The 23,508-nt window shown below is 33.9% G+C and overlaps 2 protein-coding genes across 2 annotated transcripts; both read right to left on the reverse strand.

Moving 5' to 3' along the window:
* Positions 1–1,159: 1,159 nt before the first annotated feature.
* Positions 1,160–2,692, reverse strand: LOC132064882 (U-box domain-containing protein 26-like). Its single transcript, XM_059458036.1, has one exon. The coding sequence runs from the start codon at positions 2,476–2,478 to the stop codon at positions 1,234–1,236; it is 1,245 nt and encodes a 414-aa protein (XP_059314019.1). The 5' UTR covers positions 2,479–2,692; the 3' UTR covers positions 1,160–1,233.
* Positions 2,693–16,833: 14,141 nt separating this feature from the next.
* On the reverse strand, positions 16,834–21,594 carry LOC132064883 (PI-PLC X domain-containing protein At5g67130-like). Its single transcript, XM_059458037.1, has 9 exons — positions 21,444–21,594; positions 21,239–21,325; positions 21,040–21,162; positions 20,826–20,963; positions 18,638–18,736; positions 18,034–18,337; positions 17,704–17,927; positions 17,518–17,604; positions 16,834–17,397 (listed from the first exon to the last, which is right to left on the reverse strand). The coding sequence occupies exons 2-9, from the start codon at positions 21,308–21,310 to the stop codon at positions 17,233–17,235; spliced, it is 1,212 nt and encodes a 403-aa protein (XP_059314020.1). The 5' UTR covers positions 21,311–21,325; positions 21,444–21,594; the 3' UTR covers positions 16,834–17,232.
* Between the last annotated feature and the right edge of the window lie 1,914 nt (positions 21,595–23,508).

Consider the following 23,508-nt stretch of genomic DNA (forward strand, 5'->3'; position numbering starts at 1 on the left):
TTGTTACATTAAAACGCCATTTGATTAGATTTGAATAGGAAAATTGATTTCAATACAAAAAACATTTATTATTAATCCCCATATAACTATTCCTCTATTCTAATTCATGGAAAAAAAAAATTTATAGGCTCTCTTGCATAAAACATTTTAAGTCTCTTGTCCACCCATATTATTATTAATTTTGCTATCTCATCTTTCTGGCAATCTTGCATCGTCTACGTTTCTGTTGAGCCGAGGGTCTATCGGAAACAACCTTTTTCCCATCAAATGGTAGAGCTAAGATATGCGTACTCTTACCCTCCCCAGACCCACTCGTAGAATTACACTGGATATGTCGTTGTTGTTGTCCACCCATATTATTAATATCTTCAATTAATGTTAGTAGACAAAATTAAAAAATGTCACCGTCTGTTGACACAAGTATAGTACTTAGACAAGTGGGCCGAGCAAGGTCGATCCAGCCCAATAACTCCTCGTACCTAGGGGCTTTATAGGACCCAAATAGGTCCTTAATTATTTGCATGCACGCACATCTGTTTTAATGTGGCTAGTCTACGGTCAAAAGAAAGTTGAAATATCCCTTTCCAATTAGAGTCACACATGCTACCACTACCTTACATTACAACTCATCAACTCCTCACACATTAAAGGAAATGATGTTTTGGATTTTATAAGTGAACTAATACCTAATATTCTATATTTGATAATTTGAAAAGAAAAAGAGAAGAATCTTTAGATGAAGAAATTGCACAGTTTGCTCTTCAAATGGGCTGGTGTTTGATTTTTGCTCTTTGCAATAGAAATTATGCTCAATGAGACATAAGTTATTTTAGAAACCGATGTCATACGGGGCATAACTTATAGGATATTAAGATGCAAAAATATAACCTGATGCCCCACGAAATATTTGCTGTTACTAGCGTAAAGAATTAAAGACCAGCGCAAAATAGGGCAAAGTGCAAATGACCCTCTTTAGCTTAAGAGTTCATGTGACAGACTAATTACTCTTAGTCTCTTAAGGGGTATCTTTTTACTAGAATTGTCTCAATTGGGAAAAGAAGAAGAAAAAAACAACTTTCAAGGCCAAAAAAAAAAAATGGTTATCTTACGTACAAAAATTACATAAATGGAATAATGCCCTATTTACCAAATCTAGACACTTGGTTTTTTTTTTCTTGAATTACAAAAATTTGGGGTAGTTTTGGAAGACAGAAAGATAAGAATGGTGAATCGTCAAAACGGAACGACGTCGGTACAAGCAAAATCATCCGAATTGGCAATAGAGTCATCTGGCCAACAATCACGAAGCTGCTTCAAAAGCATTTGCGCTTTTCTCTTCGCGCGTTCTGTACAATCGCTTTGAACTAACAACAAAAGCTGAGTCAGCACGCCGGCGGCGACAGCCTCTTTCTGTGCTTGTTCCGACGCCGAACAAAGCGATAACAACGCGCCGGCAGCGTACTCTGTCGCACGCTCCGATATTTTTAGTATAATTTTCACAAGCAAAGGCACCGTAAGCGCGTGAGAGGCTAACGCGCCGCATCCTGATGGAATCCTTGATAAGAGTTCGATTGTAGCAAGTGCTCTTTCCGCATCGCATTTCTCGAAATCCTGTAATCTATCAATAAGCGCTTCAACAGCACCGGCAGTCACCGCTCTTTCACGGTGTTGCTTTACTAAGCATAAAGCAAACAATGCTTTAATTCCAACTTTCAACGCTCTGGGATACGCTAACGGATAATTCAAAATCCCGACTACTCCTTCAAAAACATCATCTGCATTGCTAATCTGAGCACGGAGCTCCGGTGATCTCATTCCGGCGACAACAATCTCAATCAAAGCAGCTGAGTTAACTCGAACATCGATTGAAGGATGAAAAAGCAAAGCAACCAGGTAAGTAACTCGGTCTGGATCCGAAGCAACGAAAACACATTCAGGTTCGGATAAAGGGAACATGGAGAGAATCGCGAGTGACTCGTGATTCAACTCGGAGTCTGGAACCATACGTGAGAAAACAATAGACAACAGGATTTCACGTGCGTTGTTTGCTGAAATTACAGACCGGTTTTTATCCGAGTCACGAGCAAGTCCTCTTAGTCTCCTCAAAGCATTAAGCCTAGAATTCAAATGATTTGACTGGGCACCAGCTTGGTGCAACAGCGACCGGACTAACACCGGATCAGCCGGTTGCTTTGGGGTCGGAATTCGCTCAACTCCAAAAGCCCGGTTCGCAACACACCATTCTTGTATAAGCCGACGAAGAGTATGGTTTGGAATAAGCGTGAACTCACTGAGTGGGGACCTTGTTACCGGACACGTGGTATTGCCGGTTGCCACCCAGGACTCAATGCTTTGGCGGTCATATGTTTGACCTGTACAAACGGTGACTGGATCTCGCATAAGCTCTAAGGAGATTGGACAGCGAAAGTGGTATGGAATTTGGATACCTACATCCAAAGGGTCTAAACTTCCAGGCATGTTTTCTTCTTTATCTTTTTGAAGGTTTGCAGTGAATTGAGTGTTTGGGGTATCAGAAAATGTTTGGTTATATATATAGAGAGAGAGAGAGAGAAAAAAAGGCTAAAACTGAAAGGGGAGTCTGCAAATTCTCTTTCACTTTTATTTGGGAATTTGCTGGGTCTTATACGGAGAGAAAACAAAGGGACATATCCAACAGGCCGTAGGGTTCTTCTCTCTGTTTTGCTCTGTTCTTATTCTGACCAAAATTGCCACCCTCCAAGCCCCCACACGTGCGTTTTTCATTTATTTACTAGGCTAATCTTGATTGTTTCATTTAACCATGGTTACGTTGGTCGCTGGTCAAAGCTATTGTGCGAACTGGGACCCACATTCATGCTCAAATCTAACTTCTGTTTACGTCAAATTGGTATTATTGATGAAATTTGAGTGGTCCAATTCGATTGAGCGCAATACATCATGCATTGGTCTATTATTGCACTTATGCCTTGTTTTTTGTTTTTTGTTGTCAATATAAAAAATTTATACCAATTAATTATCGAACTGTTAGTCATAGATAGATTATTTTGGAGTTATAGATTGATTGACATTTTAAAAATTAGGGGTCGTTTGGTGCATGGTATAAGCTGGGATATTCCGGCACTAATTTTTTATATCATGTTTGGTCTGAGGTATAAATTTATCAGGATAAATTTATCAAACAAAGATAAAAATTCGTTATGGTATAAATTTGGGATATCTTTCTTATACTTATTATCCGGGGCTTATTTTATACCATCTCACAGATGGTATAAAATAGTCCATAGAGGATAAATTAATCCAGGATTATAATCCCGAGATAATTTTGGCCATGCACCAAACGACCACTAAGAGTCGATAGAGATTTAAACGTTTTTTTCTAGGTCGAATTTCATAGGACGAAGTAACTCCGTAAAATTTGATGAACTTTAGTAAAGATACTGGTTATCAAAAAGGAGCCATCTTAAAGTGCTGGGGAGTTATGGGTTGCTATTATTAACCAAATATATTAACTTAGTAAGTGATTATCATAATCAGAGTTACCATGTATTTGCGTTGGTGGGACTGTGGGTGGTAGTAACCATCCATGAAATTAGTAGAGTTACCCTGTCTAGGATACCTTGGTTATGAAAAATATAAATAAATTAAAACGAATTACCAAAAATTACTAATTTAAAGTATATGGAATTGATGTAGTAACATTTTAATACTTTTTCGGAAGGAAGTGCAAGAGCTAAAAAGCTACAGGCATGTTCTAAAAGGTAAGGAGGGTTCCATATTAAATTAAGGGAAAACGGTAAAAAATACTCTTCTACTTTGGGAAAAGAGTTAAAAATATCATCCATTATAAATTTGGATGAAAAATATCCCTCCCATCATTAAAGTTTTCAAATATATCTTTGTCTTAACAGAATTCTCATTACTTTTTGCATTGGGGAACAAGTTAGTTGCATATTTTTTCGTATTCCATTACTTTTTGCATGAGTAAATGTTATAAAAAATTGAATTCTCCGAAAATTCAATTTGAATACACGCCTTAAATGAACCGCTTTATTATTTTCTCTTTTATGACCAGACAAAATCATTTTGATTTAGGTTTAAGACATGTAACGAATTCAAATCTTGTTTTACACTCAAAATCAAACTCAAGTTTGACTAGTCAATACCTTATGATATGGAAAGTCACTTTCGGTGTATATTAAATGCAAATCTTCATCTAAAACATCGAACTACTTTCTATTATCGTGGTTGTGTTACTTTTAATTTGTGAATTTCTAACCTTCTAAGTTGTCAATTTCCTTACTTGTTCCATGATGAGCCTCGAATAATAAATTTTTCCATATATTGCGTCAAAAAATAATTATGGTAGGAAGGATTACCCTTTTGCTTCTTCTGAAAGCTCTTTCCAAACTGCTTTAATTTCCTCTGTGGGGTTCTGGAGAAATTGGCATCAAAGTAGACAGTTATTATGAAAGCAATTGATTATCCTTGAGCTTCTTTTGGAGCATATTCCAATTGCTACGACTGTCATTTACGTAGTAAATAAATAGCATGTCCAATATGTCATTTTCTAGTTTCTTGGGCAGTCAAAAGAAATATTAGAGAAGTTGGATACTCGATGTGCAAAATTGGGTAGGATTGCAGGAGGGGATTTGTCTACTTTGGTGAAGACCCCATTAATACCAATGAGTTTTGAATTTGTGAACATTCATGAGGTCCTCGGTGCAGATTTCCAAGATGAAAATTACAGTAACCAGTAGATTTCTACGCATTTTTTCTTGGTCCCAAAATAAATGAATTTTTCTACGCCCAAAAAGATACTCCATCCGGATAAAAAAAAATGTTCACTTAGCCTTTTTTTCTTGTGTCAAAAAAAGTGTCCACTTATTAAATCAAGAAATAATTAACCTTATCTTTTCAGATTTGCCCCTATTAAGTGTTATGTGATCAAATCTCAATGCCTATTTAATTAGGGGTGGTTTAGTCAATTTACATATTTTTTTTCTCGGAGTGAGTAGTTTCTTAAGGGTGTGCAAATGGCTAAGTGGACACCTTTTTTTATCCGGAGGGAGTATTAATAATTTTTTTCAAAGTTACCCTTCTCTCAAACGAGTTTTCCAAATCCCAAAATGACTATCTCTTGTCTTAAATAAAGTTTGAGACGAAGTAACTATCTTTTGATTAATGTCATTAACTAACTTTTTTAAGGGTTGTGCCACAATTTAAAAATGCATTTATTTTTGAACGAAGGAAAGTAATTATTTTTTTTTCCAAGTAGAGTTTTGAAGCCGGAGAGATTTTAAATTTAGTAATGAAAGGATAAGGTAAGGAGGTTTCTAGGCAAAGACCAAAGAACAAAAACCAATTCATTCTGATCTCTAGCAATAAATGTAAGATGATGGCACCATCTTACATTTAGCTAGTATTTTTTTTCAATTATAATTTTAAAAATCGCATTTGTTTTGTGTTTTTATATTATTGGAATTAAGTCAAATTAAATGATACGACTTGAAGAACGTAGATTCATATAGTGGATCTCGATTTACCTAGAATGGAACGGAAGCGAGTTCTTGTTGCAATTTTATCAGGCCTAATTTTTATCAAAAGCTATCAACGTAAAAGTACTTAAAACAATCAAATGTGTTACTATTTGTTGAAATTGAACAAGAGTTGGTAAATGAACAGTTCAGATATGGGTCAAATTAAACTGTATAAAACTCAAACATTTGCACTTCATCAATAATTGAAAAGGTGACCTAGGTAGAGGTGCTGTGCTGTTCATTGAATTTGGATTTTACCTTTGTTGTTGGGAGTGTTTGGGGTGGGGGGTGGGTTGTGTGGGTGAGTGGATGGTCAAAGGTCAAAGATGAACAGAGGAATGTGAGGGGGCCAGGTTGTCTCTACCATCTCTTTATTCGAGTAGAAGCTGCATAAACACCCAGATATATTTCCTCTCTAGGATGGTTGGATGACACCACACTTTAAAGGCACTCACTTTTTTCTATCTTTTTTCCTTTTCATTTTTGTCCTAAAAAATTTGTGGGAACGTGGTCCCCATTTGAGGGTGGGACCTTCCAAGAAAATCAACAAAACGATGTTGATCAAGTGGGGACAGACTGGTACTGGTATACGTCCTTAGGGAAAAACCCAATTGAGATTTTATCTGGCAGAAGAACACAATTGGTGAACAGAGAATCCTTTTTATTATCCATCACATGTTTTCCTTTTTAGTTTTGGGGTTTAAAATTAGAGAAGACAACGGAAAGCAAGGGAAAGGCGTTAAGATTAGGAAAAATAATGCGACGTGGCAAATATTAGACTATACTTATGAAACGTAGATATAGTTTTATAAAACTATGAAATGTAGCTATTGTATCTACAAAATGTAACTATCAGCGTTGATACAGTATGCGTCGATACAATATTTTCGCGTCATTTCAACTGCTACAGTATGTTCTGCTATAGCTAATACATGTCTGATACAGTTGAGCTGATACTCTCCTAATGCGGCTCTTTCGCTATAGTTGTTCTGGATAGAATAAAACTATAACTACGTTTTGTGAATACGCAATTTATAGTTTACGCTATAAATTACTATAACTATTTTCTAGAAAAATTAATCGATTAGGGTCATTGTCCGGGTCAATTAAGAACCATTAGGTATTCCGGCAGTGACAGTGAAGAGGGGGCACGCGTGTGGAGACAGACAGTGTGGTCCACGGAGTCAGGGCAATAGTAGGACCGAGTATTGTCTGTGGTCAACCAGGCAATGTTGCCGCTACCAGCTACACCCGTTGCTTCCCCGATGCACGTGCTTCTTCTCCCTCGCACGTGTCCCCAGCTAAGCCGCACAATACCAATTTTCTTATCCTCAACGCTTCTAGAAGTTGATTTCTGCATTTGCACTGATTTAGAATACTGAAAGATTTTATATAAAGGTACAATCATAGGCTAGATTACTATGAACTCCATCCACTTGGATTTGCTCAAATTGTTTATCTCAAGTCTAGATAAAAGTAGAAAATTGCTACTAATTAATAGATTTAAGATTTAAGTTTGATGGCCTCAACTTTAGGTTCTTAACACTAAACCCATTACACTTATAAGATTGAGAATTCTGAATTGAATATTTATTGTAAATTTTGTGTGTATTTCGTATCGAAAATCTTTGGATTCAGTTGAAATTGGTAATAAGTTATACACACTCTTATGGACGTTTAACGTAAATCGTAAAATTAGTCAATTCATGATGAATTTCAACAAACAGTGAAGATTTATAATTTCATATATTTAGCCGATTGCAACTTGCATAGAAGGCATTGTCGTTGTAAGTGAAGAGTATTATGGAGTCATCATTTTTTAATAAATATAGTTATTGATAAACGGTATAGTTTTAGGAATACAATGGGAAGATAATGAACATGTACGCATCCGCTCCCATAAGATACGTGCACACGTGAGTGTGAGAACAGGATATAGCATCGAAGATACTGCATTCTTAGTCCTCTTTTAATTGATTAAACTAAAAATTAAACTTGAAGTTTCCCAGAAGGGTAGTCAACATTCATACCCTGGTACTTGTTCAGTTCAAATGTTGAATGCTAGCACTGTAGCCCATGCAACCATGTGTATTTTGTGGAACAGAAGAAAAAAAATGGTACCAATAAAAACTGTGCTAGTCAAAAACACTGAGAATCTGCTGTAGCTAAAAATGTACTTATTTCTGACATGTTGATATTGATGATATTGTGATAGCTCATAGCTTCCAAAAGTTCCAATTCCTTTACTCCTGTTACCTGAAGTACAAATTGGAGATACCCATATTTTTCAAATTTTATTAAAAACTTTTTGCTACTCTTTCTTAATAACCATATCAATTTGTACACGTCTCGACTGATTTCACAAGGTACCTATTACTTTAGCAACATAGATACAAGTTAACTCTGTCCACCAACTTGACATATGCAAAGAAATTACCTAATGTTTTTGCCTCCAGTGTGATTTGGACTTAAAAACTCAAAGTTTTCATCCCACGTTATTGATCACTAGTCCACACCCTTAGGGGTCGTTTGGTGTGAAGGATAAGCAAAAATAGTACCGGAATAAAATTTTAGTGCCTCCTTATCCCATGTTTGGTTGAAATAAAAATCCGAAATAACTAATTCCGGGATTAGTTATCTCAGAATTGTAGTCTTATTTGGTGGAATAACTTATCCCACCTTGAGGGTGGAATAACTTATCCCGGGATAAGTTGGTTCCCAACCAAACAAGCCCTTAGTGTTAGAAGTATAAAAACAAGCCCTTAGTGTTAGAAGTATAAAAACAAGCCCTTAGATTTCTTTTGACAAGCTTGTCGGGGATATCAACCAATGAATGCTGCTTTGCAGCTAAAATTATGTTACTGTGTGTAATTAAGCTTAATTTGAAAGCTTTATCTTTTTAGTTTTACCTTTGTTTTTATTTTCTTTTCAATTTTCACGGCTGACAACATTATTTTAAGGCACTAGATGAATGATAATGACCCTTTGAACTTTGAAGCAATGGAATCTATCAATAATGATGTATTACTATTAAATTACTTGTCAGTTAAATTTTTTTATTTTTTCTAATGAGAAAAATGGGATGAGATTTGAAACAATGGATAAGAAAATTTCCTTTTACTTTATTTATCTAAGAAATCCAATCGTACATTAAACTAGTAAAAATCCTTATCCAAATTAAGTTGAGCAAGAGTGTAAAGTAGCATCAGGACAAATTTTATTTTGGCGTAATATACAATATTTTATAGAATAGTTCGCTGTCAAAGCACCTTTATGAGAGCAAATGGAAAAGCTACTAAGTGAAAAGACTGGTTAAGAATTATGTATGATATGAGTGGTGGCTTGGAATGTCAAATCCTTTTAAGCAGTTTAAAAAAAAAAAAAAAAAAGTTGGAATGTGCACTGTCAAGGGCCATTTTCATCAAATGAAAACTTGACGTGGTTCCCAACATGCTTGTTGATGTCACGGGAGTAGCATCTTTTAAAAGAAGAATAAGATTTATAGCATTCCATCCTTCTCATAATAAGTATTATCTTAGTTAAATTTTTTATTTTCATAATAAGTGTTATTTTAGAAAATCAAGATATAAATTGATTTTTTTTTTTCAATTCTACCTTAGACAATAAAGTAACATCTAAATGATAATTAGAAAAGCCATATAGTAATTTGGTATTGTTGGATTCGATGATATCGAAAGGTTTTTTATTTATGATCTTTCTAATCAAAAGGTAAAAATAATTTATTTTTATTATATAAGAGTAATTTGGTAAATTTTACATTGTATTATTGGTTTCTTAATATTCGTGTTTTTGGCTAAGGTGACACTTATTATGAGACGGAGGGAGTATTAAACATTAATTTGTATTATCCTACTATTTTGCTTTTATCTTAATCTAAACCCTTTCCTCTATTTATATTCGCTGTAATGCAGCAGAATTTAACAATTGCACACTGACTCTAGAGAAATAATTTTACACTATCATACTAAATTGAAAGCAAATAACAAGTACTTCCTCCGTTTTAATTGAAGTGTCATAGTTTCAAAATTTAAGAAATAAAGAGAGATTTTTGAATATTATGATCCTATATTATAGATGTGTATAATGTACCCAAATATTCTTTAAATTTTGTGGTATAAACTTGCCATATAAGATCTTTGAATTGTCAACTTACTGTATATAAAAAGAGACACTCTTTTTGTGAAAAAGAGACACTCTTTTTGTGACAGACCAAAAAAAAAAAAGTATACTTAATGGAGGGAGTAACTTTTGTTTTTATTTTTATAATAAGCATGTATATGCAACCTATAAAAAATGGTAACTGATTTGTTACGAATGATACGCATAAACCAAAGTATTTTAAAAAATTATATTATCAGTATATATAAAATTAAACAAAGTGAAGAATACATTCAACCTTTAGTTTCCTTCACTGTTCTTGCATTTGTAATCACAATTTTTTAAGTATACATATATATGATCTGAGTGTAATAATACTCTTTACGGCAATTACTACTATATGCCTCAATTCAAAGCAAGTTGGTATCTGTATATGAATTTGATTATATCTTGTTAGTAAATTCATCTCAAATCAATATTATACGAAATTTTGTCTCACAAATGACCAATTGTTCTATTACCTTTTGTTAATTTATTCTTTTCTTGAAGGGGGGTTATGGATCAGATCAGGGCCGATTTTAGGTGCTAAATTCGGGGCACGTGAACAGACGGTCTCTTCGTAAAACTAGATATTTTATGTATATATTTTCTAAAATTAGTACAATAGTATTTGCTGGAACCATGCTACAGAAAGGCTAAATGGTGCACTTGGTTGATGTTGAGTTATTTACCTAGAGGACTAGGTATCAAGTCCCACTTAATACATTTTTTCCTTCTTCTTTTTTTTTTTTTTTTTTTGCGAACCCATGTTTCAGAAATTTTAGATTCGCCTTTGGATGACATGGGTAGTGATTGTCAAAGATTGAATTATTGGGAAGCTTCTGAGTCACTTTCTTTAAGAATGATATTCTATCATGTAACTGGGAAGATAGTCGAGATATAAAGATAATTGTGTTTTTGAACAGCTTATTTTAGAGTGCAAAAGAGGCAAAGCCTAGTTGTCTTTGTGATTCCCCCTATCGTTTTGTAATCTTTGGTGGTGGTGGTCCAAAAATATTTTTTGGTTATTATTATTCTAAATAATTGAGTGTTCACTTTCCACGTATTTCGTCTAGTTATCTGCCACGTTTTCATATAATATCTCAATTCCATTAAATTGTTCAAACTTTCAATATCTCAAATCTAATGTGGTAGTCCTTTGCCTCAATCAGTACTGTGACATCCAACTTTATAGCAACTTTTGTTGTTTGTTATATATGTATAGACTACCAAAATTGTTTTTCTCTACTCAAAAAGATTTTTATAAAAAGGTGCTGATTAAATTATATAAAATAATTCAAATCAAACAGGGCAGAGTTCTTATCCTTTTTCGTCTCTTGTAGATTTTTTTTTTTTTTAATTTTTTTTTTGTTATGCATAATTACAAGCTAACTTCATTATATATGTAAGCAATTTATTGCATTGGAAAAAGGTTAAGTAAATGTGAACGATAAGCCAAAGAAGCCTTAGATTAATGTTTAACGAATCAAAGGTGGAGGTGTAAGAGATCTCAATTCGATCATAGATTCATATCAAAGCATTGAGTTTATATCCAACTTATATGATGATTTTTTTTCTTTACTGAATTTTGTTGGAGAAACACTTCGCATCACTTGGTGCAATTCAAGTGTTGTTAAAAGAAAAGAGTAATTGAGATTCAAGTAGTAGTAAGTAATTTACTGATAGAACGATTACCTTACAGTCCATACATCACAGAGGTTTAAAATTCAATTATCATTGATAGAATCTTACTAGTATTACCTGGCTGTAATTGTTGGTGATCACTTCCTCTCCGCATTGCTCGAATCTTCTAAAAACATCGTATCTATATCGAGTCCAAAAAAATAAAAAAAATTGGAGGATAGGACATAATACCCTACGATGTTTTTAAGAAATTCGAGCTGCACAGTTTTTCCCTCAAAAAACTATGTTGACGATCAAAAGTTGTGATGGGTGTTAAATATCCCTTCATCCTTAACTAGAGGTTAATTTTGAGTTCGAGCAATGACAAAGTCAGGATTAATTTCACTACGAAAATTCAAAAATATAAAAGAATTACAACACACAAAAAGTCGAGAGATTCAACATTCACTATATATACTTAAAAATAATTTTGACCTTAATATATATATGTGCGCGTGTGTAATTGCCCAGCTCTAAAGCAGTATCGGATACTCATGCGAAAGAAAAATTGTGTTAAACTAAGGCAAGCCATGCGGTCAAACATATCTAAGAATGGACAGACTATAATTTAGCGTGAAAATTCGTGCTCCGCAAAAAGTGGAGATAACTGTACTGGCTAAGCAATCCAATGTCATGAATCTGCTAAAATCTTCACTTACAAGTTGACAATATACTGCTTCCAACTTTCTAAAAATCATGTGCCCTAAAAGCAAGCACATAATTAAACCCAACATGCTAATATAACAGTAACCATATACGCATAATTCAGTTATTATCTAGAATGTCTTTTGCAAAATGATGGATTATATAGAATTTGATACTCTACTTTTTAATAAATTGATAAAAGTGTACTAGACATTCTTTCTCCACTATGAATTTGTGTGGGCAACTGCAATTCCCACTTTGTGACGTATTTGTTAACCAATTAAGAAATTGTAGTACTAAAGGATAATAATGTTTTTGTCCAATCAATATGTTAGAATATTATTAATTGTGGAGATATGACATTTTTATTCGGATGTATAGGTATAAATTGTGTGGCAAAAAGGGTAGATAAACGAATATTCGTATTCCTGTGAAACTTGGCCCATCTTTTCTATTAAGATAAACTAGTGATCTCCTTGAGTTTATGATTCCCCCAAGTAAAAATCAAATTAGAATTTACTTTATATTCAAGGATAATATAAATAAATTTTATATTAAGTAAGTGGCAGAGCCATAATGTTCACTAAAAAAATTCAAAATATAAGTAAATAAACTAGGGCCATGCAAATTAACGGTTAAACCAATAACCCGAACCGATTATTGGGTTATTGGGTTAATGGTTCGGGTTAATGGATTACTGGTTCGGGTATCGGGTGATGCCCTTTGGTTATTGGCTTACTGGGTCGGGTCACGGTTTGACCATTTTTGTTAACGGGTAAACCGATAACCCGATAACCATTTATTTAATTACAATTCTACCCTTCCATATATTAAGTCACTTGATTAGATTTAGGGTTCACTTGATTTCCACTTCATAACCATTTTCTTGTTTTCTCAGATCACCAGGACATGTTAATGGTATTGATGTGAGATTTTTTTTTTTTCCCCTCTGAAAGTGCTACTTTTTTATTGTCAATGGATTCTAAATTGTGATTCTATTTTTTTAGTACTATATTCTTCTGAAAATTGTCTATTTTTTAATATTACAGTTCTCTTTACCCTAGATAATTCCATTGATGGTGTACATGGTTGATGATTAAGGAACTTATCTTTCTTCGACTAGTTGATTTAGAAATTTATCTTTATTTTCCTCTTTTGATACCAGGTCAAACTTTATGCAGTTGACTACAATAGTAGCCGAAGCTCTTGATTTTTTTTTATTTTTATTTTTTTGTGTGAAGTCTTAACGGTTAAATCGATAACCGAACCGATAAGAAATAACAACCGATTGACCGATAACCCAGTAACTAATATCTTAAGGGTTCTTTAACAGTTTAACAATTTACAAACCGATAATTGATAAATTGAACCAATAACTTTCGAACCCGAACCGAACCGACTGATATGCAGCCCTAAAGTAAACATAAGAAGAAGCCAAGGGTATTCAACATCTACAATATATACTTAAAAATAATTTTACCCTTGTATATACAATAAAGTTTTTTGATAAAGAGGGCTTAGATTGCGGTACCATAGTCCCGCCCATGCTACCAATATATTTTAACCTATTCCAGTTATGACATGCCTTATTTTTCAGGTTGCTAATTTAGCCTTATTTTTCAGGTTGCTATTTTACCTTTTTATGAACACTCATCTATAATTATCTTTTGAGTAACAATAAAAAAATTCTTTATCGACACTTAAACCATGAACCAAATATATTATAATAAAAAGTTTATCGACACTTAAACCATGAACCAAATATATTATAATAAAAAGTTCTTGCTCAGCCGGAAAAGATCTGGCTACAACATAATGGAAGGGGTCCATGCAGGTAGCTATTGTGTCCTCCACGCTCTTTTTAGTAGGCGTTTGGACATGCGATTTCATGTCATGATTTCAAGTCATGAGATCAAATCAGCATTTGGACATGCGATTTCACCTCATGAGATGAAATTCCAAATCATCCAAAAAGGCATGATTTGGGATTTTAAATCATGATTTCAAAAATTTTAAATGTAAAACTTGACCCATAAGTTAGTAGATATTTTTAACAATTATTCCTACCAACCATTTACCAACCTCATTAACTTCTCTCAACCGTTATTTATGTTCGTACCATGTGGGAGGATTATATTAAATAGTAGTTACATTACTATTCATGTTAAATTTTCCTTTTTATTGAACTAAAGTTTGATCAATTGATGTTGTATTTTTAGAAAAGCTTTCTAATAGCGTATTAATTTTGTTATGAACTATGACTTGCTCATTTGGTAAGATTATATTGTATAAGAATTGGGAAAGTTTTGATAGTTTTCACAACTTGTAGGGTTTTTATGTCTATAAGACAAAGTATAACTTAAGAAATCCAAATTACATGTCCAAACATGATTTCATCTCATGATTTCAAATCATGTCCAAACGACTCCTTAGTCAATGGGGCACAACAAGTTTGACATCTACTACCAAAGAAAGTTCACTTCTTAGAACTGCATCTCTGCTAAACAGCATGTGGAATGACCGAGAATGGAAATTTTATCCCTTTCTCACCGAAGTAAATGATGGAGTCAATATCCTCAATGAACAGTTCAATGAACCAGAGCTTGCAATTGAAAATCGGTATCATGACTTCGAGTTAATAACTACTAGTAGATACTAGATCAATCAAATTTTTCTTTGTTACTTTATTACCAATGCGAGAATAACAATGTTAACTAAAGTCAATATCGAGTCATTCGCCACACTTTTTTTAATAGTCTTTCCTTACATTTATTATTCCCATCTTCCTTCATCAAATGTATTTCCTTGTAAGAGGATGTAATTTGGATGTTATATTATAGAGATAAGACCTGAGTGAAGTATAGTTAGAATAAAAATAAGAATATTCTTTGGTTATGTCACGGTGCATCCAACATATTCTCCCACAGGATTACTTTTTCACCCTACCAACCCACAAAGTCTGATCATCTTGATATCTTAATACATAACTTTTCAGGATTAATTAAGTAGAAGTGTTAACATTTAGTGTAGATTTTTGAGCCATTGCTCAGAGAGTGAAAATTTTAGCAGTTTCCTGCGGGTAATACATATCATTAAGACATTAAACTTTGAAACTCGTGAGTTTTCAGCCATTGGCGGTGCCTTGAGCCACTAACCTTTTGTATTGTATTCCTTAAAGGATAATCTTTTGCTAACTTAATACAAGTAGATCTTAATATGAGCATTATGGAGATTATAGTTTACCAGCGTTTCGTACTACGTGGTACGTAGAGGTTCCTAAGTTAAAATTTTTGTTCACTTTTATTTATCCACAAACGAACTTTGTAACCCCTATAAGAAATAATAAATAAAGTATATATTTTATCATAATAGCCATATTAATTGGTGTATAGTCTCAATGGATTTGGGAACGAATAGTTAATGTTAAGGGAAAAACAGGAAAACGAAATTATTTTTCTCTTGATATACTAAAGTAGACAAGTAAAAATGAAAATTTATTTTTAGTATAATGGACAAATAAAAGTAAACGGAGGGGTAGACCAGTTTGGTGTAAATATTGATGTGATTGAATATTTTTTGTTTGTAGTGCTTACACTTCCGTCTCAAATTTATTTGACCTGTTTGTCCTTACGACGGCCGATTTGATCCATTTTTTTGAGCTAAATCAGATTAAATTTTATGTAGTAAAGCTAAACGAAATATTGTAAGCAGTACCATTTTTTTTATATATCAAATTGGGGAAAGAAAATATTCAAATTGTCAGTAAAGGTTCGGAGCTTGACTAGCATTTCAGTATAGGGATTATGTGGAGCACAAATGGTTTTTGTTGAGGCCCAACTCTTGGCCCATATTTTGGTTGGGTCGTATTGCTTGTTTAGACGAGCCTACTCTTCCATATTTGGATGTTTCAGCTGTAAGCTCATCTTTAGCCCACTTCTACTAGTCTAGGATGTTGGATAGTCAAAATTTAGAAGAATATTGAATTCAGAGTAATTATTTGTAGGTGCAAATTGATAGAATAATTTCAGACATATTTTATTGATTTCACTAACATATCCTAGACTTGTGTTATTTCATCCTTGCATTAGTTAATTTCTGAGAGTGAAATTAGCCCCATAATTGGCTGAGGTTGACTTGCTGGTTCAAGGGTTAGCGTTTATTTTCCGCCTTCAATTTCCATTTTGTTGCTGAATAAGAAATTCCAAATATGTATGCTCCAAAAAGGTGTTTTCTTTTCCATTGAAAGGTGTTTTCTTTTCCATTGAAATAGTTAACAAAGACATGGGCCAAATGTTGAAGACTCTTTTTTCTGCCAAATCTGGACTAAATCTAGTAAATTCTCAATTTGGGCATCATGTGTGGGATGGGTTGCAATTATTTCCTCATCTTAAGCACCCTTCTTGTTTGGTGCTGATGTCTTACGCAATTCAAGTTTCTTTAAACTCCAGAACATGTTACTTGCAAAGTTGCAATGACCTTTTAAAAGGAGTATTTTTTGGAAGTTACACTCAAAAAGCTATTTGATCTTCACGGGACAAGATTCCTGGTATTTTCTCAAATTTTCCAAAGAATGTGAAGTTCAAACTATCCCATATTAGAAGGTACCAAGTCAGGTGTTCTTGAAAATTTGAAGAATTGTAATAGATGTTGAGGTATTGGATTTTGTGTGTGGGGGTGTTTGTGGACCCATAAATTTGGAACAAATAAGAATTATAGGCGAAGAATGAAATAACATATCAACTACAGGGAACATATAAAAGTTCAAAGAGAATCTATAATTGGATAGAAGTTCTCGCTGGAAACTGTAGACAACATAGCAAAATAGAATCATTTTCACTGTCCTGCATTTTCACAATGACAAATCGAAACAAACTGAATTAGAGTATTTCACCAACCTGTTTTTTCCATATCCAAGTGCCCGTGGCATAAGCTAAACTAACTTCACATTGACAGTTTACATCAGCCGTTTTACCAAAGGAAAGATACAAAGGTTATCGACGACTGATCACACACCATTCAGACTCCTTAGCTCCAATTTTCTAAAATCCAAAAGTAAGTCGGACGATTAACTATTGCTAATTAGTTTGCCTGGTTGTAGTCATAATCACCTACTAAAAAATAACCCCTTTCTCTACATATGCCTTCAGTAAAATCTGATCCTTAATCCTTGTGAAGCAAATATAAACTTGCGTAGGCTGTTGGACCTCGATTACAACAAGAAAAAAGACACTAATGTTGTTCCCAACAACCATTGCAGCTTTGGTTGGAAATTCAAATTTGAAAAGCTCGCCGTTTCATTTTTAGCTGCAGCAGCTGGTGTTATTGGAGAAATGCTTGGTTCAGGCAGCTCACATACTCCAAAAGTCATATTCTCCTGTATATTGAATTAAAGGCACCCAAATGTCACAAAGTTGCACATTTCGAATCATAAAATTGCAATTCATGTCCTCAAAGTGGGGGACTAATGGAAAAAAGTTTAATAGGTGATCTGAACCTTGCAAGAGACAATGTTTGCACACCCACAGACTAGATGTCCATTTGCCAAGTCTACAGCTTCAGGGGCTCCACCTCCATCACTTCTCTGCAAAGTCCACAACCAGTGAAGTAAATTGAAGAGAGAAAAAGAAAAGCTTTTTAAGACTCACTTCACAGATAGTCAGTTCAAACAACAAGCATATACCTTGTAAAAATCAACAGCAATGAAGTTAGGCCACCTTGTACCAGCGGCTTCATGGCATGTGTTCATCATTTCAATGAGTGGGGCTGAATTATGCTTGCAAGCTTGAACAAGATCTGGGGCATCAGGAAAGTAGTTCATCAGGACTAACGACTTTGACTTATTGTTCATAGCAGATGATTCTGCACGATTTGGACAAGAACCAGGTTTCATGCCACCATTTCCGTCTGCAAATCCAAAGCGCTTGTACTTGAGCACGTTTATCATTTTTCCAGAAGTTTTAATAGAAAAGCTAAAATGTGCTCTAAGAGATAAACTAAAGATGAAACTCACATTGGTTTTCTACCAAGTATCTCCACTCATAAGCAATGCCTTCTGAAGATTCTTTGGCAGACTTAGATGTGAACACAACCAGTCGCTGATTGTGCTGGACCATATCATCTACAGTTGGCCATTCTCCACCATTTTTAGGCATCCGAGAAACTGGAAACCAGAATTTTCTAAGCCCAGCCGCATCAAACACCTTGTTTAGGCCATTGGAAGATCTAACGTAGTCCTCAATTATAAGTGTAACAATTTCTGAAGGGTTTGCTTCAAGAAACACTTGTATCTCCCTCAAGACATCGATTGCAGGTTGCTGACAGAAATTTTCCACATTAGCTTCCAAAGAAAGCAACTTTATGTGATAAGAATCTAAAAAATTTTGTAAGCCAACGAGAAAAAAGTCAATTCTTCTCCTTTTTCCATCATAATTTTCATGAATATTACTGTAATTACAAGTAAAAGAGGGACAAGAATAAAGTGTATCCTCTTTTCCCGAAGATGCTAAGGACAAGAATGACATAAGCCAAAAGTATGAACATCTGTAAACCTTTAAACATGCCAAATGTATGGAAGTTGTTGTTAAGTGTTACATCACTGGTTCATGAGAACTTACAAAAGCTGTATAGTTGTAGCATTTCCCTCCAAATGAGTGACACAGCCAGATGTCATTGTTGAAGTCATACATATCAAGCATTAAACCTCTAACACCATTCTGTGCCAATTCATGTCAAAAGAAGCTTATCAGGATCCACATATACTAGTAATTCGAAAACGTTAGAGCTAGCAGTTCATCTCTTCTAAATCACAATTTCCATGCATTTTAACAAACAGAGAACAGTAGGAAAAGTAGGTATTGCAGAATTCACTGGTGTATTACCTTTTCTCTGTGAAAACCAATTTCACCAAAATGTTATGACACGCTTAGCATTCATACGGGTCATCAAACACTAAGAATCAAGTCAAGTGAAAAATAAAAATAAATGGACTGCGAAGCAGAAAGGTTTTAGATTCCTCTCCTAATCCAGAGGCTTACAGTATGAAAGCTTAACTCAACAGTCTGTTTCATCTCCTTTTCCTATAGGGTCTCATAGTTGCAAATTTGCAGTGCTTGTACTCCTCAGTATTCTAGTTGCTTTTTAGTGGTGTACATGTAAAATAAAAATCAGTGGAATAGTTTTAGATGCATAAACCCCTGTAGCCAATCTTTAAATGTTAGGAAAATATAGGGATGGCAGTCTTTGTTAGATCCCTGGATATTATCACCATTTCTACTTCAAAGGATAGTGTAATTTGAGAACAAGCGTTACAGATAAATACTGATAGCTTAAACGTTAAAATTCTAGTACCTGCTATGGGTATGACTAAGTGAAGATTATATCAAGAAAATGCAAATGTTGATAGTCCTAAATTTGCTTTGAATAATATGTGACAACTCTATTGGCTTCATTATATTCAAATATATGTTTGTCGTTATTATGATTCCTTTTGTTTTACCCCCAAATTATCCGCACTATTTGGGAAAAAAGAAAAGGTAAGGATGAAAGTTTTAGCACTATGCAGGCATGGGGGAAGATAAGGATTGATACTTTAGTACTCATTGTCTATATAGGTAGGTGAAAATTCTTTACTATCCTATTCATATCCTACCTTCATCCCTAGATGGATGATTTTGAATGTTAGTATTAAATTAGGACAAGAGTGTTGTGTAAAATATTTATGAGCCAAGAAAACCTATTTGATAGCTCTGCTAGAGGAATACAAGTCCAGCCAGAACTCAGAAGTTTAAGAAACCCCTTGAAACCCAGGCACATTCATTGAAACAATGAGACTTGTCTGCTGTGTAATGCAAGCAAATTTCTTCTTGAGCAATCCCTACTACTTTACTCATTACCTTAAAGAGTACCCTCACCCCATTATCAGAAAATAAAGCTTTCCAACACATTCTTAACCGTATATTGCAGGACAGGTAATAGTTTAATCCTTGCAATACAAAACAGTAGTCTAGTGGGACAAAAACTACTTTAAATAATAGCAACAGCCGGTAACATTAATTTAGAAATTCAATAAACTATATAGAGAGAAAGAATCTCTCTGCTCTGTGACATTCCTTCAATTCTGACTCACTTTTCTAGCCCATACCTAACGTTGCATAATTTAATGAAGTCAACGTATTAAATTGCATAGCAATGCAACACAAAAATCAACAAGAGTCAGCAACAGCTAACAAACAAGGCTGACTCGCTCAACTTTGGAACTTCGCCATGTGCCACGCAGACTTAAAATTAATATAACGAAATAAAAATATATAATAATACCTCTTTGAACTTTCACATAGAATAGGAGCAATTATTAATTCTCAATCCAGTTCACAATTTTCTCATAGTTGATTCAATGGACTCTTTCGCCCATTAACTAACATCCTTTTGTTTGAATGCTTTTTGACACCCTCCATTTCTTTTTTTTTCGGGTATTTGGTTTTGGCATGGACCAAAAGAGTTAGTTGGCGTTTGGCCATAGATTCTAGATCAAATTTTAAAAATTTATCTTCAAGTATCTGTTTGGCTATGAAATTTGATCAGATTTTGAAAATTTATCTTCAAAACATTTTCAAGTTTCAAAACTAATTCAGATTGAGAGAAATTTCACTTCCCCTTCCACTCACAGATCTTCAAATTTTATTTTCCAATTAAAATGCATGTCCAGACACAACTTCAAATTTTCAGTTTCAGTTTAAAAAGCTATAGGCAAACCGAAACGCTTAGTGATCTGTCTATTTTTGAAGAAAGATGTAGGATAATTACATTAAGCTGTTCGGTGATGGTGTCCTGCTGATTCATTGGAGCTAATATTGCACCTCCTGTCCCTGATTTCGCTTTCAATTTCGCAAATGAATTGTGCGTTGTCAGCCAAGAGTACCTATTAAACGGCAATCCTTTCACCTACAAAAATATTCAAACTTTTAACAATGAAACTTCCATACAAAATCAAGCTATTAACCTTCATATAGAAGTGTACCTTTGAAAGAGGATTAACCGGCTGAAGTCGAGTACAACGAGGACGAACATTGCCATTTGCGAGGCAAGTCTCACAATGTAGCCCTGAATCACAGTTCCTATTGGCCACACAACTTTGTCCTTGCTATTACCACAACAACACACAATCAACAAAGCAAAAAAATGTTACCGAGCACGAAGATGAAGTAATAATCACTTACCTTAAGTGCTTCACAACAAGTAAACAGAAGAGTAACCGCAAGGAACAGAGTAACCGATAAACTAAAATTCATAGTGAAATTGAAGCTCTGCAAAAAGAAAAAAACCGTACTAATTAGGGTTCAAACAATCATACATACATCACATGCCTAGCAATTACTCACTCATAAATGTACAATATAGATGTGAATCGGTTAGTACAAGTACCTTTAACAATGGCGCGTAGATCGAAGAATATAATCAGTTAGCCATTTTGATTTTGCTTGAAAAAGTATATGTGAGAGAAGCAGAGGAGGGAAAAATTGTGTGAGTTAAGGAAAAGAAAGAGAAGAAAAGGAGTTACTGTTTAGATAATGCCGCGCAAACAACTTCATATCTTAGCGGTTATTCTGTTTTTAAAATTTTATCCTTTTCTTTATCAAATTCTTTTGTGTTTTCTAGAACTCTTTTAACTATTCCTTTCGTCCCAACTTATCTGCCAGCTTATAAATTTCAGTAGTCAAATTTCGTCTCAATTTATGTTGCATCTTTCAAATTTTTATATTTAAAGGAATTCTCTTTAACTGCGATTTTTGAATTGTTAATTATTATAGTACTTCTTATATAGTTTTTAAAATTTCAAAAATTCTACGTAAAAAATTTGATTCTCAATTTGTGTCATATAAATTGAGACATTAGAAGCAATTCTTTTTGAAATAAAGCATGTGAACAGTTCTGTAGTAGGTAAATGTGTACGCGACACATTCATGGCCTTTAATGAAAGTATATTTGTTATAATTTATTTATAGCGCAGTACATAGAAGACTCGGAATTTATAAAAGAAAATGGGGGCAATAGAAGGATGCTTTTGAAATTACCTAGTCACAAGAAATGAGTGAACTTAATATATATGCCATAATTTAAAGAGTAACATGGGTTTAAAGACTGCAAATTCTGTCTCCACCTAGTTACATGGCAAATATAAGCATACGAAAATCGATTTATTTCATGTTCTTAGGCTGCAAAATTTTGTTTTATTTTTTTGTTTGAAAAAGGGTTCAATCAATTTGTTTTAACCTCTACTTTCAATGTTGGGTTCTTTGTGGAAGGTCTGGTCAAGCCCTCTCCTCTGCATTATGAAAGTACAGTGGCGGAGCCACATAGAGCCCAGGGTGTTCATCCGAACCCCCTCGGCAAAAAAAAATTCTTATTTTTCTGAGATTAAAATTATTTTTTATGTATATATAGTAGATGTTGAACCCCTCAGCTTCTTCGTATGTTTCTTTTTTATATTTTCAACCCTTTCTATGAAATTCGACTCCGCCACTGTGTAAGTACATACGGTGCTCTGGTTGGACAGCACTAGAATTTTTTTTGCCGTGCGTTCCATTGCAGAAATCCCAATTTTGTTTCTCAAGTAATTGTTGATTTGAGTTTTTTTTTTTTTTTTTTTTAACAGTTAATTGTGCAAATATTTTCTCTATATTCTCTTAAATATTTTACAGTTTATAATAATATTGTGAGAAATCGAATAAACTTGGCTTAACAGAAAAGTATGAAATTTTATCGTGCGTATACACGCTTGGCCTTCTCTGAAATGCATGCGCAAGCTTTCAAGCAAAGTGTTGTGGTTGGAAAAACTTCTTAACTTGGATAACATCAGCCTATTTTTCTATTAATAATGATTTCTTTAACTAATTTTTTTTGTCCTTCAGCATATCAGCAAATGAACGGGAAAAAAGAAGAGGGAAAAGCTTATCTTAGGTTTCAAAACTCCCTATTGCGGGGCCAGCAGCACTTCTTTATCTTGTTACTAATACAAATACTAATTTTATCATTTATAGATGATGTCAAATAATTTGTGTTTCAAATGAAATGTAATTTTATAAATTTACATTATACTATAAAAGAGGAGTAGTTTAATTTGCAATATAATTTTGCCAAGTATTAATCTTTTTATATTTTTATTTAAGCCATCACTATTAGGTCACATGAGGGGTTTGGCTTGACCCCTACTATGTTATATTTAAATCAAAAGAACTTATAATGATTAGGGGGACATGAAACCTTGCCTCTAATCTACAAAAGAGATTGACAAAGCAATCTAAAGGAAAAGAAGTAGCCTAAATAGTTTCCTTTCCATATCAACAATGTAAATTAACTAACAAAAAAAATTACATTTCTCATATTTCCTCCGGAAAGTAGGTACTCGCCATTTATCTAGTTGAAACTGCCTTTTGCTTCTCTGGGGAGATTTTGAGGAGAATGATATAAGGTCCTATTTCCACTAGTA

This window comes from Lycium ferocissimum, chromosome 7, assembly GCF_029784015.1.
Source record: "Lycium ferocissimum isolate CSIRO_LF1 chromosome 7, AGI_CSIRO_Lferr_CH_V1, whole genome shotgun sequence".
NCBI lineage: Eukaryota > Viridiplantae > Streptophyta > Magnoliopsida > Solanales > Solanaceae > Lycium > Lycium ferocissimum.